The sequence below is a fragment of the Lissotriton helveticus genome, chromosome 3_1, assembly GCF_964261635.1.
Source record: "Lissotriton helveticus chromosome 3_1, aLisHel1.1, whole genome shotgun sequence".
Lineage (NCBI taxonomy): Eukaryota > Metazoa > Chordata > Amphibia > Caudata > Salamandridae > Lissotriton > Lissotriton helveticus.
Window position 1 is genome coordinate 953,348,233 of NC_136061.1, and position 14,685 is coordinate 953,362,917.

The 14,685-nt window shown below is 48.7% G+C and overlaps 1 protein-coding gene across 9 annotated transcripts in view; it reads right to left on the minus strand.

The window, feature by feature from the left end:
• The window catches only part of RBM44 (RNA binding motif protein 44), a 1,911,902-nt gene that overhangs the window by 293,111 nt on the left and 1,604,106 nt on the right, over nucleotides 1–14,685 (minus strand). For all 9 annotated transcript variants that reach the window (XM_078681327.1, XM_078681325.1, XM_078681323.1 and 6 more), the window contains 2 exons: nucleotides 14,015–14,100; nucleotides 13,855–13,928 (listed from right to left, as the gene is read on the minus strand). In XM_078681327.1, the coding sequence (XP_078537453.1) occupies nucleotides 13,855–13,928; nucleotides 14,015–14,100 (160 nt within the window). The remainder of the gene's footprint in view (nucleotides 1–13,854; nucleotides 13,929–14,014; nucleotides 14,101–14,685) is intronic.

A 14,685-nucleotide genomic window follows, 5' to 3' on the forward strand; every position in this document is an offset into this window, starting at 1 on the left:
ATGCGCTATTCACTGACCGCAGTGCTAAGCTGGCAGAAGAAAACATCCTCACAAGATGGTCCAGCTTCTTGGATTCCCTCTCTGGGGGAGCAGTATGGAATGCGCCCTTAGAGGACGAGACTTGGACCACCAAGCTCTCAGGTGTTGTGTTGGGAGAGGAAAAGTGGGTCGCCCGGGGTCAGGCGGTGTCTTTGGTTAATCATCCTGTCCACTGGGGCCCCTGTGCTGGGCTTGGACCAAGTGCCCAGAAGGACGTTATGTGGGCTTCATTGAAAGTTGGCAAAGCAAAAAGGGGTAACCCAGTATCCCCCAGAACCTGGGCCTATATACTGTAAACAACAATGGTTCAGTCGGGTAAAGCTCGTTCTTTGTAAGTTAGAAAAAAATCATGAAAAAGGTCAATAAATGGGAAGGCGCTAGAACACAGACTGAAGTTGCAGATTGATTTATGGAAATCGAACAATGATTAACTTGAATGCGGAACTTCAAGAGATTTATTAAATGAAAACATCTCTGTACAAACAGGCTGTCTAATCATTCATTTAATCCCTTCTGTGCTCATGACGGCCCCCGGCCGTCATGAGTCACCGTGGGCGTGTGCGCACGACGTCCTGGGGCCGTCCGAACCACGCCCAAGAATGGAATGTCCAGCACCACGGTGGAATTCGCGCCGCAGCCAAGGTGCTAATGAAATGGCGCAAGTGATTAATATTTACAGTGGCAAGGTTAATTAAGTGCCTTTGATTTACTGTTTGAATGATTTTTTCTGACTCACAAAGAAATAGCTCTACCCGACAGAACCATTGTTGTTTACAGTTCATTGGAAGTCGGCAGGGGTTCGGAAGAAGCTGTTGCAAGTTGAAGTACCTCTGTCAGGAGGTTAGTCCTGACTGCCACAGTAGGAAGCTCTAGGCCCAAGGACTCAGCTGTCCTACGCAACAACACAGCATAAGACGCTCCTTCCTACGTAGCCACGGTAGGGGGAGAAAGCATGTCAAGGTCCAGGGAGGTGTCCAGACCCCTGACGTCCTCTCGCCAGTCCAGCTCCTCATGCTGGTCAGCTAAAGGGTCTACAGACCCCTCCCAGTCCTTCTCGTCCTCCTCTGGCTGCCAATCAGGCCTGTAGGGAACGCCAGGGATGAACAGTGGCACAAAAATGCCGTCCAGCGGCGGTTCCGACGTCGACCGATGTCGGTCAGGCACCGGGTCCTAGTTGGGGGTGTGGCAGGGGTCGGCGCCGGTCAGGGGCATGACTTGTGCCAGGGGTGTTGAAGTCTGGATTGGTGCCGGGCAAGGTCCCGTGGTGTTGAGGCATCAATCCGGATCCAGGCCTGGATCATCCGGGCCCTCCGGCATCAGGGACGAAGCTATCGGCCTCGAAGTCTCAGGGCCCTCAACCGAATCCGTGGGGCCCGAAAGGCGCGCTGGCGGAGTCGGGCTGCCCAAAGATGTCATGAAGCGCTACGTAAAAAGCTCAAAGCTGGGTAGGGGATGCTCGGAGCTGGAGAGTGACGACGCTCCGGTTCTCGCACCACGTCGGCCAATGGAAGGGAAGGCGGCGTAGAGTGATGCTGCCTTTTCGTGTGCTTCGACTTACCCAAAGATTTCGAAGACTTTGAAGAGGAGTGATGATGGTGACTCCGTGACTAGTCCCGCGACCTTCCCCTCGACCTCTAACGATGCAGAATAGATTGCAGGGCCTCCAACAGCTTTCCAGACCAATCCCGCAAAGACTTTGGGTTCATGGCCCGGGTGTAGGAGCACGACTTCGGGTCATGGTCGATATCCAGGCACCAGAGGCACACAGAAGGTGGGGGCCGTATCCGACATCAGGTGGGTACAATACTTGCACGGCTTGAATCCGGTCCGTCGATGCGACGTCCCTCGTGGACCAGGAGTCGGAAGACTCAAAAAGAAGTAGACAAAATTCAAGAAAAGGTTTGTCAAAAAATGACTAAGGGGCAAGCTCTCTCCGGATCTGCGCAAGGCTGGCGCTGAAAAAGAAAGAACTGACGTTAGTGCGCAGGGGGCGGCATCTAAATAGACACCGCAATGTCATCCCTGCGATCACAACGCTGACAACGGATGCAGAGTCGAACCACACCAGCTAACGAAGCACAGGGGTACTTCTAGAGAAAACATGCTCTGTATCCAGTCCAATGCCTGGAGGTAATTCCAAGGTAAGGAATCTATAACTAATGGTCTCTTTCAGATTTGTATGTTAATACTAGACATGGAATTTCAAGAAAACCCCAAAAGAATCAACAAAGCACAGGGCTACGTGAAACCCTGCACTTGGATCATAGCAATGAAAAACACAACAGGCCAGAGAGCATCGACCCTTGAAGGAAAAGGGGAAAAACCCCTGAAGAATCACCTGTCAGTAAAGAGACATTATCCTCTATCCCCCAAGGGGAAAGAGAACTCGTTGACCAAAGGGGAATAGTGCAAGACAGGAGTCATGTAATCCGCATTCTTCGCAACAATAAAGTATCAGAGAAAAAACTGTCCTAATAAAATCCAAAATAAGGACTCTGAAAAGTCATTCCATTATACCAATATGAATGAACATCAAAAGAAAGATGAACAATAAAACCCCTATAGTACAGAGAATTTTGCTTGAATAAAATGACCACTTTAAAGGTTACATAATGAACTGTAAATAGACTAAAATGACACTAATAGGATTGAATTTAAAATTGATATTAATCAATTATGCCAGTTGTAAAATATTTGCCACAAAGGTGCATCACCTGGACATATGATAACATATATAAAATTGTGTCAAAATACAATCCGAGTGGTCTGACAACAGTAAGAGCAACGCTGGCCCACATTTATTGCTGGTATGTACAAATCCTGCGCCTGTATGGTCTTCAGTGTCATGGCCCGAAACTCTGAACATGAATCCGAGCCATGGGCACGCTGAAAATACCAAGGCAAGAAAAAGAAAAGGGAATGCACCTATTAGAGCGGTATCAAAACATTAAATGAGGAAGAAACTTAACATTAACAGGAAATAATATATAAAATGAATCTTTGTTAGCAATAAGAATATGCAACAAAACTTGTGATACAAAACACAGTTTGATCACAAGTCTGCCTCAAGAAGTAACAGCCATGATATTTAAAGATAAAAAACCTACAGTACCTGGTATTCCCAGGCGGTCTCCCATCCATCTACTAACCAGGCCGACCCTCCTAAACGTCTGGGATCAGACAAGATCAGGTTGGTATGGCCGTATGCCCAAGGACTTGTAAAACACATTTCCACAAATACACTAACCACATATGCATTACAATGCATGCGTGGTTACCACGTATAACCTTTACTACGAAATATGTAGTAAAGGAATGTGAGTTAAAGGTCAAATTAAAATAGGGGGCTTGGGGGTCCCTCTTCCCCCTCCCCCCAACTTACCTAAAAATGCGCTTCTGTGCCTCATGTCTCTCATGGGATGAGCCTCCTTAATGACCTGATTACGTATGTGCGTCTACGTACTGCATTTTCAAAAAACAATAGAAAAAGGACCACTAAAAACAGTGTTAGAAGAAGGAGAATTCCGTCCAAAGAAACCGTGAGTATATTATTAAAGTTTTTCTAATTTATTAGGTTAGGCATAATTAAAAATCTATTAATAAATTTGAACTAAATAATCAGACCTGCAGTCGGATTACCATGAAAATGCCATTATCATGCATAGTTATACAACAAAAATAGTTGTAAAGGTATGTGTGGTAAAGGCATTTTCGTGGTAAAACATATGCGTGGTAATGGCATTCCGTTGTAACGCATGCGTGGAAAAGGCATGTGTTGCAACAGAATGCGTTGTAACGTCATACAACCGTAATATATAATCTCCAGACAGATGCAAAAAGCATTGTGGGAGAATAACAAGAGCTTCCTATAAAGCCTAAAAACTCCAACCATAAACTGGATGACCGAAAACAGGTAAGGAAGCTGATAGTTTCCGACACTACCAATCACACCGCGTAAGATACAGAGTACACCTCATCATGCTCTAGGAATGGACAAATCATTTACCTATCCCCTCCCACAGAGAAGGTCACTAACTCGTGTCTTCCAAAGAATACACTATAAACTCGCACAATTTTCAAAAAAGTGAAGCACATATAATAAAAATTTAGATATGCAGTTCACTCAGAAAGAGAAACAACCTGCACCAAAACATATTGTCCAAAAGGACTTTAATGAAGAATGAACCACAAGAATACAAAGCATAGGCCCTGAATCCATCAGTGCCATAATAAACATGCACACCAGAGTAGTGAGGACATACTACGCTGATTACTCCAACAAGTAAAGACCAGAGTGTTCCTATAAACCAGATTTACCACTGGCATACCAACATGTCCCTATGCAGGACAACGAAAGGTCGAAACCATGCACATTTTAGCATACTGAACTGCTTCTAAGAAGCTTGCAAAACCAAAGGGGATGATGGACGGAGTGTTGAACATTGCAAGCACTCACCCCCAGTCAACTGATCTGGGTTTAATCCATCATCATTCTTTAGCTCACTCAGCCACCTCAGTTCAGACATGGCCATATGCAAATCAGTCTGACCTTGTGCCTCATGGGAACAGTCCAGTCAGAACTGCCAAGCCATGTCTTCCCTGAACCAGAAACAAGCATCCTGGGACCGGTTTCTGGCTAATCAGCCGTCATCAGCCAGGCTACCTTGAATCCAGGGGCAAAGTGAGCAAGGGACCCACGTTTGGGCATACCCTGCCAACTTAGGGCAAACAAAGCAAAACCAAAGGGGATGATGGACAGAGTGTTGAACAATGCAAGCACTCACCCCCAGTCAACTGATCTGGGTTTAATCCATCATCATTCTTTAGCTCACTCCGCCACCCCAGTTCAGACATGGGCATATGCAAATCAGTCTGACCCTGTGCCTCATGGGAACAGTCCAGCCCGAACTGCCAAGCCATGTCTTCCCTGGACCGGAAACAAGCATCCTAGGACAAAAGCCAAAGAAGCAGTCTCTCCGGACCTGACTGTCAAGGCAATAGTGCTTAGTAAACGGGTGCAGCGAGGCCAACATAGCTGCCTGACAAATGTCCTGCAAGGGAACGCTGCGTTCCAAGGCAGTAGTGGCTGCCGTCGCCCTGGTGGAATGGGCCCACAGCCCTAGTGGAGGCTCCTTCTTAGCCAAGGAGTAACATGCTTTGATCACAGAACGACCCACCGGTAGATGGCCTGCTTGTGCACAGCCCAACCTTTTTTGGTGCCCACATATCCAACAAAGAGCTGGTCATCCACCCGGAACTGTTGTGAACGCTGCAGGTAGAAAGCGAGCGCCCGTTTTGGGTCCAGACGGTGGAGCCTCTCCTCCCTCCCTAGTGGGATGCAGAGGCAGAAAGAAGGTGGGCTAAGTGATGGTCTGCCCGATGGGAAAGGGCGTGACAACATAAGGCAAGAAAGAAGGACGGGTCCTCAGAACCCCCTTGTCCGGATGAACAGAGAGGACAGGAGGTTTCGAAGAGAGAGCCTGGAGCTCACTTCTGGCAGAGGAGATAGCTACCAGGAAAGCCGTCTTGAGAGTTAGAAGATGTAGAGGACAGTTATGAAGGGCCTCAAAGGGAGCGCACATCAGAAAGGTCAAGACAAGATTCAAGTCCCAATGAGGCATTATGAAAAGGCACAAGTAGAAATGTATGCGTAATACCTTTGGGGAAACGGTCAACAACCGGGGACTTAAAAAGAGAAAGCTGATCTTTAAGCCATAGAAAGGCAGAGATGGAGGAAAGATAACCTTTGATAGTGCCCAGAGCAGAGCCCTGCTGGGCCGAAGATAGAAGGAACAAAAGGACCTCAGAAAGAGGGGCAGAAAGGGGATTCACACCCTTTGCTGTGCACCACGCAACAAATTTGTTCCACCTGCACGCGTATACCGTTTTAGTGAAGGGACGCCTGGCTGCCAGAATAACATCACAGACTTCGGGAGGAAGATCGAAAGCTGTCAACTGTCGCCGCTTAATGTCCACGCATGGAGGTGGAGGCTGGACAGGTTCGGGGGCAGGACCGTTCCCTGCTGCTGCGACAGAAGATCCTCCTGAAGAGGCAGACGGATCGGGGGATCAACCGCCATGCTGAGTAGCTCGGGATACCAGTATTTTCGTACCTAATCCGGAGCCACAAGGATAACCTGGGCCCGGTCGCACCTGATCTTCAGCGCTCTGGGCAGAAGTGGTATAGGCGGAAAGGCGTACAATAGACCGCAGCTCCACTCGCGACAAAAAGCGTTGCAGAGCGAGCGCTGCCTTGGAAATTCCAACATGCAGAATTGATGACATTGCGCGTTTTCATCGGTGGCAAATAGATCTAACCAAGGCTCTTCCCACTGCAGAAAGAGAACTTGCGCCACGTCCGAGTTCAGACGCCATTCGTGATCCATCATGCACCGTCGGCTGAGTTCATCCGCCCTGGCGTTCAGAGAACCTGCCAGGTGTTGAACCAACAAGGTAATGCCTTGATGTTCCAGCCATGTCCAGAGACGCAGAGCCTCTTGACAAAGGGTCCAGAACCCCACCCCGCCCTGTTTGTTGCAATACCACATGGGGGTGGTGTTGTCTGTGAACACCTGCACCACACTTTCCCGGACAGAGGGGAGGAATGCCTTCAGTGCATGTCGGATCACCGTAGCTCCAAAAGGTTTATATGGAGCCGGGACTCCGCCGGAGACCAGAGGCCTCTGATCTCCGCCTCTCCCAAGTGGCCTCCCCATTCCAGGAGGGACGCATCAGTCACCACTGTCTGCTCCAGTTGGGAAGGGAGAGGGATCTGCCACTGACCCAATCTCGATTCGTGAGCCACTACTGTAATTGTTGCGCAGTGCCCTCTGAGATCTGGACATGATCGGACAGGTTGCCCTGATGCTGTGCACACTGCAACTTCAGATCCCACTGCAGAGCCCGCATATGACATCTGGCATGTTGCACTAGCAGGATGCAGGAGGCCATCAGCCCAGGAGCTGGAAGGTTATCCTGACTAAAACCCGGGATAGAGGTAGAAACATTGGAATCATAGCCTGAATATCCCGGACTTGCTGCTCGGGAGAAGAGACCCCAAACAGCGTTGAATCCAGAACCGCTCCGATGAAGGGGAGCTTCTGAGACGGACTCAGGTGCGACTTCGGCACACTGATGGAGAACCCCAGTAGATGCAGGAGGTTGACCATAGTCTGAAGGTGGCTGACGACCGTTTGGTGTGAGCCCGCCTTCAACAACCAGTCGTCGAGTTAGGGGAAGACTGACACCCTAGAACTGCGCAGATGAGCTGCGACCACCACCATCACTTTCGTGAACACCAGAGGGGCGCTGGTAAGGCCGAAGGGGACGGCAAACTGAAAATGCACCTGGCCCACCATGAACCGCAGGTAACGCCAGTGGACCAGCAGGACGGGGATATGAAAATAAGCGTCCTGCAAGTCTAACGCTACCATCCAGTCTCCAGGGTCTAGGGCAGCCAGGACCTGAGCCAGAGACAGCATTTTGAACTTCTCCTTCCGGAGGAAGTGGCTGACGTCCCGGAGCTCCAAGATGGGGCGCAGGCCCCCCTTGTCCTTCTTGGGGTCCAGAAAATAGTTGGAATAACAACCATTCTCTACTTCCTGCCCAGGAACGCACTTGACCAAGAGGTCTGTGACTTCCTGTTGGAGTAGAACCAAATGATCCCCCGACATGCAGTGGCACTGAGGTGGCATGGCTGGAGGGCAGGACTGAATGGCAAGCGATTAACCCTTGCGGATTAACTGCAGCATCCACTTGTCCGATGTGATATCGTGCCAGAGGGGGAGGTGGCGGCAGATCCTGCCATCCACCGGCGTGGAGTGCTCCACGAAGCTCAGACTAGGAAGGGTTGGAGGTAGGAGCAGCGGGGGTGGAAGTGGACTGACCCGCAAGCTGATTCCCAGACCCGCCCTTGCGGAAGCCTCAACCACGGCAGCGCTGAGGTTAGTTCTGCACAGGATTGTTAAAGGAATGTGCCTGGGTGCCTCTGCCCTGGCCACGAAAGAAACGAAAACCAGGAGTGGCCAGATTCTTTGCAGAAAGACCCAAGGACTTGGCCGTGGCCCGCGAGTCCTTAAAATGCTCCAATGCACTGTCAGCCTTATAGCCAAACAGACGGGTGCCATCAAAGGGCATATCCATGAGCAAGCTCTGGACATCGGGTGAGAACCCAGTCGAACGCAACCAGGTGTAGCATCGCAACGCCACCGTTGTGGAAATCGCCCTGCCCAACGAGTCTGCGGTGTCCAAACCAGACCGAACTTAGCCGTATCCTTACCTTCAGCAATCGCCTGAGAAAGGACAGCCAGGACACTGAGGCAACACTTGAGCAACAGTATCCCACACTGTATGAGAGTAGCGGCCCAACAAGCAGGCGGTGTTAACCGACCGCAGCCCCCAAGCTGGCCGAAGAGAACAACCGCTTACCAAACTGTTCCAGTTTCTTAGAATCCTTTTCCGGCGGAGCCGTGGGAAAGGCACTCTGCGACGTCGAGAGCTGGATGGCCAGACTCTCAGGAGTGGGATGAGTGGTCAGAAAGGCCGGGTCGCCAGGTGCCGGGCGGTGGCATCTGGCGACGTTTTTATCCACAGGGGCCCCCGTGGCCGGCCGCGACTAAGTGCCCAAGAGGACTTCGGTAAGTGCTTTATTGAAGGGAAGCAACGGCTCCGACAAAGTAGACGCCGTCTGGAGCACCTCAGTGAGGAGGTTGGTTTTGAGGGCCACCGTGGGGAGGTTGAGGGCCTCAGCAGCCCGACTGAGCACCATCGTGTAGTAAGAGCCCTCCTCCATCGTAGGCGGGGGGACGGGAGGGCTAACCCGGAGTCAGAATAGTCATCGAGGTCGCCGGCGTCTTCCAGGTCGTCCACCCAATCCTGCTCGGAGTCACACTGCCGGGCAAGAGTCGGAGAGCGAACACGCTTCTTCAACTTTTTTTTATGATGTTGTTTACCAGAATCCGAAGGCGAAGACTTGGAGCCCGAGGAGCGATGGCTCCGGACCAGCGAGCGGTTCCAGGAATGGCCCCTAGACCCTAGACCCGGAGCAGCGGTGTGACAAATGCCGGACCTCCAGCAATTTCCGGCGCCGCTCCCTCAAGGCCTTCGGGGCCATGGCTCGACAGTCCCAGGAGTCGTGATCAGTCCCCAGGCAGTAGAGGCAAACATCGTGTGGGTCCGCCACCAACTTATTACGGCGGCAGACCCCACGGGACTTAAAACCAGGCATCAATACGTGCAACAGGAGAAAAAAAAGGGAGACAAAAGTCTCAAATACTAGTCAAAAAGTGACTAAATTATGTACTCAATCCGGATCTGCACTTGCTGGCTCGGAAAAAGAAAGAACTGACGTCAGCGTGCATGGGTGGCGTCTAAGTAGTCTTTGTGACGTCATCTCGGCACTTGCGACGCCAGTGAAGGACGCGGAGCCGCAGGACGCCACCTACTGACGTGCAGAGGTACTGCTAAGCAAAACTTTCCAGATCCAGTCTGACGCCTGGAGATATTCTAAGGTAAGGAATCTATCACTAACGTGTCTCTTTCAGATACATTGTTACACCGACAACAGTTATCGAGGTAGGTAAAAAAAAAATACATGAATAAATAAATAATTGACCCGCGGAACCGCTTCTCAAGATCAGCGTTACAGGGCAGAAAAGAACAAACTGACATCCGTGCACCGGAGGGGACTTATATGGCTCCACTGAAGTCATGATCTGAGTCAACGTCATTGCGAAGCCGTACCTCGCATTCCCCCGGCATGCAGAAATACGGATGAAAAATGTCCAGATCCAGACTGGGGCCTGGGGAGACTTCAAAAGTTATGGAATCTGCAGCTAGATGTCTCTTTCAGATTCACTAATCAGTTACTGTGGAAGAGGTGTGTTGGGCTATCACAGCAATACTTTCAAGTCAACAATTGTTGGAGAACTGCATGACCAAACTGACCCTCAGACTACCCACTTTAGCATATTTTCTATTTAATAGTTTGATTGGAAAACTTGAAAAAAATGATTTAGAAAGTTTTGTTCCAGAAACATGTATATGCATGGAGTTATTGTACTTTTTACGAATAACAGAGTGACTCTCATGGTAAAGAACTGCCTACCCAAAGTGAGCTTCAGAACTTGCATACAAACTGAAACAATAATGATTAGGAAACGTGCTTGGATGTCCAAGTAGCCATTTCGCAGGTATCCAAAACTGTTATGCCCCCAGAAGTATAGAGAAGGCCGCATATGCTTCCACACTGTGCTGTTGACTCTATAGATCCTCTCTCCGGCCCTTTCCAGTGTGTGTGTCAGAACTTCTCACTTTTTAAGCCAGCCCCCACCGTAGCTTTTATTGATTCTATTGATTCTCCCCTGATTGTAGCTCCCCATACTATCTCCTCTAGCCCTAAAGATCTTGCTATCTGGAACCTTAATGTTAGGTCTTTGCCCAAGCACCATTCTGAGATTCATGACCTTATCACGGAGGAGACTCCGGATATCTTCTTCATGACAGAAACTTGGCTACAGGACGATGCCACGGCTGTAGTAAATCTTGCTCTGCCTACAGAATACTCTATTTATACTCACAATCGTAACTCTAGAGGGGGGGGGGGGATTGCCCCCGTGTGAGTCCTGTTATCCGTGCATTTGGAAGGTACAGAATGTGGATGGCTGTGAAAGTGCGTATTTCCGCATAACGGTCAGCCACCACTTTACTTTGTCCGGACGTTTGATCTATCGACCCCCAGGCAATGATACTGCCTTTAGAAGGCCTCTCCCCGAAATAGTGGACTCGCTTGCAATGGGCTCTGCGAATTTCTGTGTTATTGGAGACCTCAATCTCCATTTTGATCTCTGCCAGAATCCGACTATAAGTAGCACTCTTGCAGACTTAGAGGCACTGCAGCTTAGTCAGTTGGTTATTCATCCCACGCATGTGGGTGGACACATATTAGACCCTATTTTTACGAACCTGACTGGGGCAAAGGTGTTGCAGCCAAGCCCAGTGGCATGGTCCGACCACTTCCTTGTGAAACTGCACATTATTATTAAGGATCTGCCTTTTAAACCTCTAGATAGAGTTGTTTTAAAGCGCTCCTGGAAAAAACTTAAGCTAGAAGTTTTCCATCGTCTGCTTGAGGAAAACCTGCCGGGTCAGATCACTGATGTCGAATCGGGGTATGATCTCCTCTGTGATTGGGTCACTGGGACCCTTGATTCTCTGATTCCTGCTACCTGGAGTAGAGTTCGTTCTTTGGAACCTAGTCCATGGTACGATGGTACTCTTTTGCTTTTAAAGAAAGCTTGTAAACAAGCAGAAAGGAACTGGCGCAAGTCTTATGAGGCAGGGAAAAAAACATTGTATCTCTCTAAGGTTAAAAGTTACCATAGAGCTATATGTAGGGCCCGTGCAGCCTACTACTCTCAAGAGTTTAAGAGCAGCCCATATCCCTCGAAGTTGATCTTTAAGGTTCTTAAAGATCTGACTACCAAAAGAGCTCCCGCAGCGGAAATCTGCTCGGTGTCTCACTGTGAAGACCTAGCGGCTTTCTTCCTAGAGAAGGTTCAGGCAATTTATCGCTCTTTTACTAACACTCCTTCTCCTTGTGAGACGCCGAGACAGTGTCAACACTTCCGGGGCTCTCTCCTCTCTCCCTGCTATGTCAGTGGAGGTGTTTGATAGGTTAGTCACTAAGGTAAAATCGGGATCTCCTGCTGACCCCCTCAGACCGGCGCAATTCAGAGAATTATCGACTCTCTGTCTTCCCCTAATGCGGCATTTAATCAACATGTCTTTGTTCTCAGGTTCAGTCCCGGTTAAATGGAAGCAGGCGGTGGTCACCCCTATTCTCACGAAGCCTGCACTGGATCACCTCAAGCTGGAAAACTATCGCCCGATCTCACTCCTTCCTTGGGCTGCGAAAGTAGCCGAGGCTCATGTTATTGTTCTCCTCTCTGAGCATCTCCAAAGGGCTAACATTCTAGACCCTTCACAGAAAGACTTTCGTGCCGGCCACAGTACTGAGACTGCCCTTCTCTCAATGACGGAACACCTGCGGGCCGTGCTCGATTCCGGTCATACAGCGGCACTGGTGTTACTCGACCCCAGTGCCGCGTTCGACGCGGTCTCGCATTCGATACTGGTGAACGTCTAAGAGAAGCTGGTGTCTCTGGCATGGCAATAAAGTGGTTCCAGTCTTTCTTGAGTGATCGTGCATTCCGGGTCGCCACTCGGCCTTTTGAGTCCAAATTCTATCCGTTAGAACTGGGAGCGCCTCAGGGGTCGGCATTAAAAGTCCCACACTATTCAATCTTTATGTACACCCGCTGGCTGCGGTCGCCATGCAGTGGGATATGACCATCGTTTCCTATGCGGATGACACGCAGCTGGCGGTTGTTCTGAGTGGGAAGTCCGACCTTGATGCCCCCAGGTTCAGAGCGGGTCTCCTGGCGGTGGCCGGCTGGATGACAGCCAACTGTCTTCAGCTCAATGCTAAGAAGACAGATACTGGTTGTTGGTAAGCATAGTAACATGTGGAGTGATGAGTGGTGGCCTCCAGAGTTAGGTGTTACGCCTACTCGGTATCGGTGGTAAAAAACTTAGGGGTTTGGTTAGACTCTGCCCTTAGTTTCTGTGCCCATACAAAAAAAGTTGCAGCTACTTGCTTCGGGATCCTTCGAGGACTGAGACCCATTTTGAAGTTCTTTGACGCCCCTACTAGGCAGCTGATCATCCAGGCCACTATTCTGTCTTGGCTCAATTACGCCAGTTTGCTCCTGTTAGCGGCGAACCAGGCGGAAATCGCCCGGATGCAGCGCGTTCAGAATGCTGCGGCCAGAGCCCTTGTGGGATTACCGAGGTTTTGCTCTGTGAGTGCAACTATTCGGTCTCTTCACTGGCTGCCTATGGCGCAGAGGATTGACTTTAAAACTCTCTGTCTTTCCTTTAAGATCCTCAAGCTGTCCTCTCCTCAGATTCTTGAGAATCTTCTTATTCCCTATGTTCCTTCTCGCTCCCTGAGATCTGCCTGTCAAAATTTGGTGGTAGTGCCTTGGTTTAAGCTGTGTAGAGCTGGAGGGCGGTCCTTCCGGGTTATGGCTGCTAAACTCTGGAACTCTCTTCCGCTCCGCATCCGTGCACTTGACGACCTGCTTATATTCAGGAGGGCCATTAAAACTTACTTGTTCCCTAGTGTTTCTTAGTCTCTCTCCCTTTCTTGCTTTGGTCCTGCAGTTTGTGTGGTGTTGTGTTTATTTGCCTGTTCAAAAGCGCCGGGACGCCCCTTTGCTGGGGCAGCTGTGTGCTATTACTTTTTAACAAATGAGCTTTGAGAAAAACAGTATGCTCCTTCTTTGCCAGCCTGCCATACAGCATTATGCACAATACAACCAATCAGGAACTGGTCTGTTAACAGACAGATTTAATAGTATTTGCACTTTGAAGTAGACAACAAGTTTCCCCAGTTCTACACCATTTTTATTGCACCACATAGAAGATCAGGCCCTATTGCAGTAGTATCCTGCACAACCGCTCTTCTAATCTGGAATGATAATGATGAGGTAGAGGAACAAAGCTGCCAATTACACTTTCTGAAAGACAAGGGGAAAACCTTAGGCAAAAACCTAGGATTGACTCTCCACAACACCTTACCTTTGTGTAACTTTCCGTTCCCTGCATTATTACCAATGCCATGGTTTCCAAGTAATAGTACTAAAGCACCATTAATTCACAGTCACAAATGAAAGATCAGAGTCATGCAAGCACATCTAAGTGAATTTTATATGTAAACGAATTCACTTATTTCGTGAGTTAATAAAGCTGTACCTGCATTTCAATGAAAACTGCTCAATGAAGACCTTTGAAACCTGATACTTAAGGAAATTAGACATCAGTTCATCCTGTAAAAGAGAAGATGCTGTTAGTTTGTAAAGAAACTGCTACCGAAATGCTAATTAAAATCTCACACTAGAGTTTCTCTTGATACCTCAGATATGAAGGGGGGCAGGCCGGCAACATGAACATAACACCCCTTCTCCAACTCACATCCTGAAGCCACTGCCACTCTGAACTCTAGATAAAAAATAAAAACAATGAAAGAATTAGTATACTTTTCTTTGTGACATTTTTCGCAAATCTAATGTATTTCAGCTCATAGTAACCCTGTGGGATTTAGGGGCGCTTGCACAGGTAATGTCAGAAGTATTTAACCCTATTAGGACACTTCGTTCCTCTGACAAATTGCTCTTGCAGACTCATCTTTTTAAAAGCGCTTGCATAGGAGGAAGAGCCTTTGCTGTGCTTGTCCCAAAGTTATGGGATACAATCATCATCAAAAGCATTTATTTTGGGGTATGACCCAATAAAACATTCAAATTAAAATACATTTTTTTGCACATAAGCACATATAAAACAATATAAAATATATACACATATTGCCATTGAGGGCTTAAAATATTTCCATAACACTTCGAGAGTCACAAAAAATCTGCATGTTTCCTCACAATCCAATCAGAGTGTAACAATTTGCTCAGACCAAACGTACGAGTTACTTACTTTCGGTAACTATGTATCTGGTAGAGACGATTCTAGCTGCAGATTCCTTAGCGTAGAATTCTCCCCTGGCGTAAGACTGGATCCGGAAAATTTTCTTTGCCA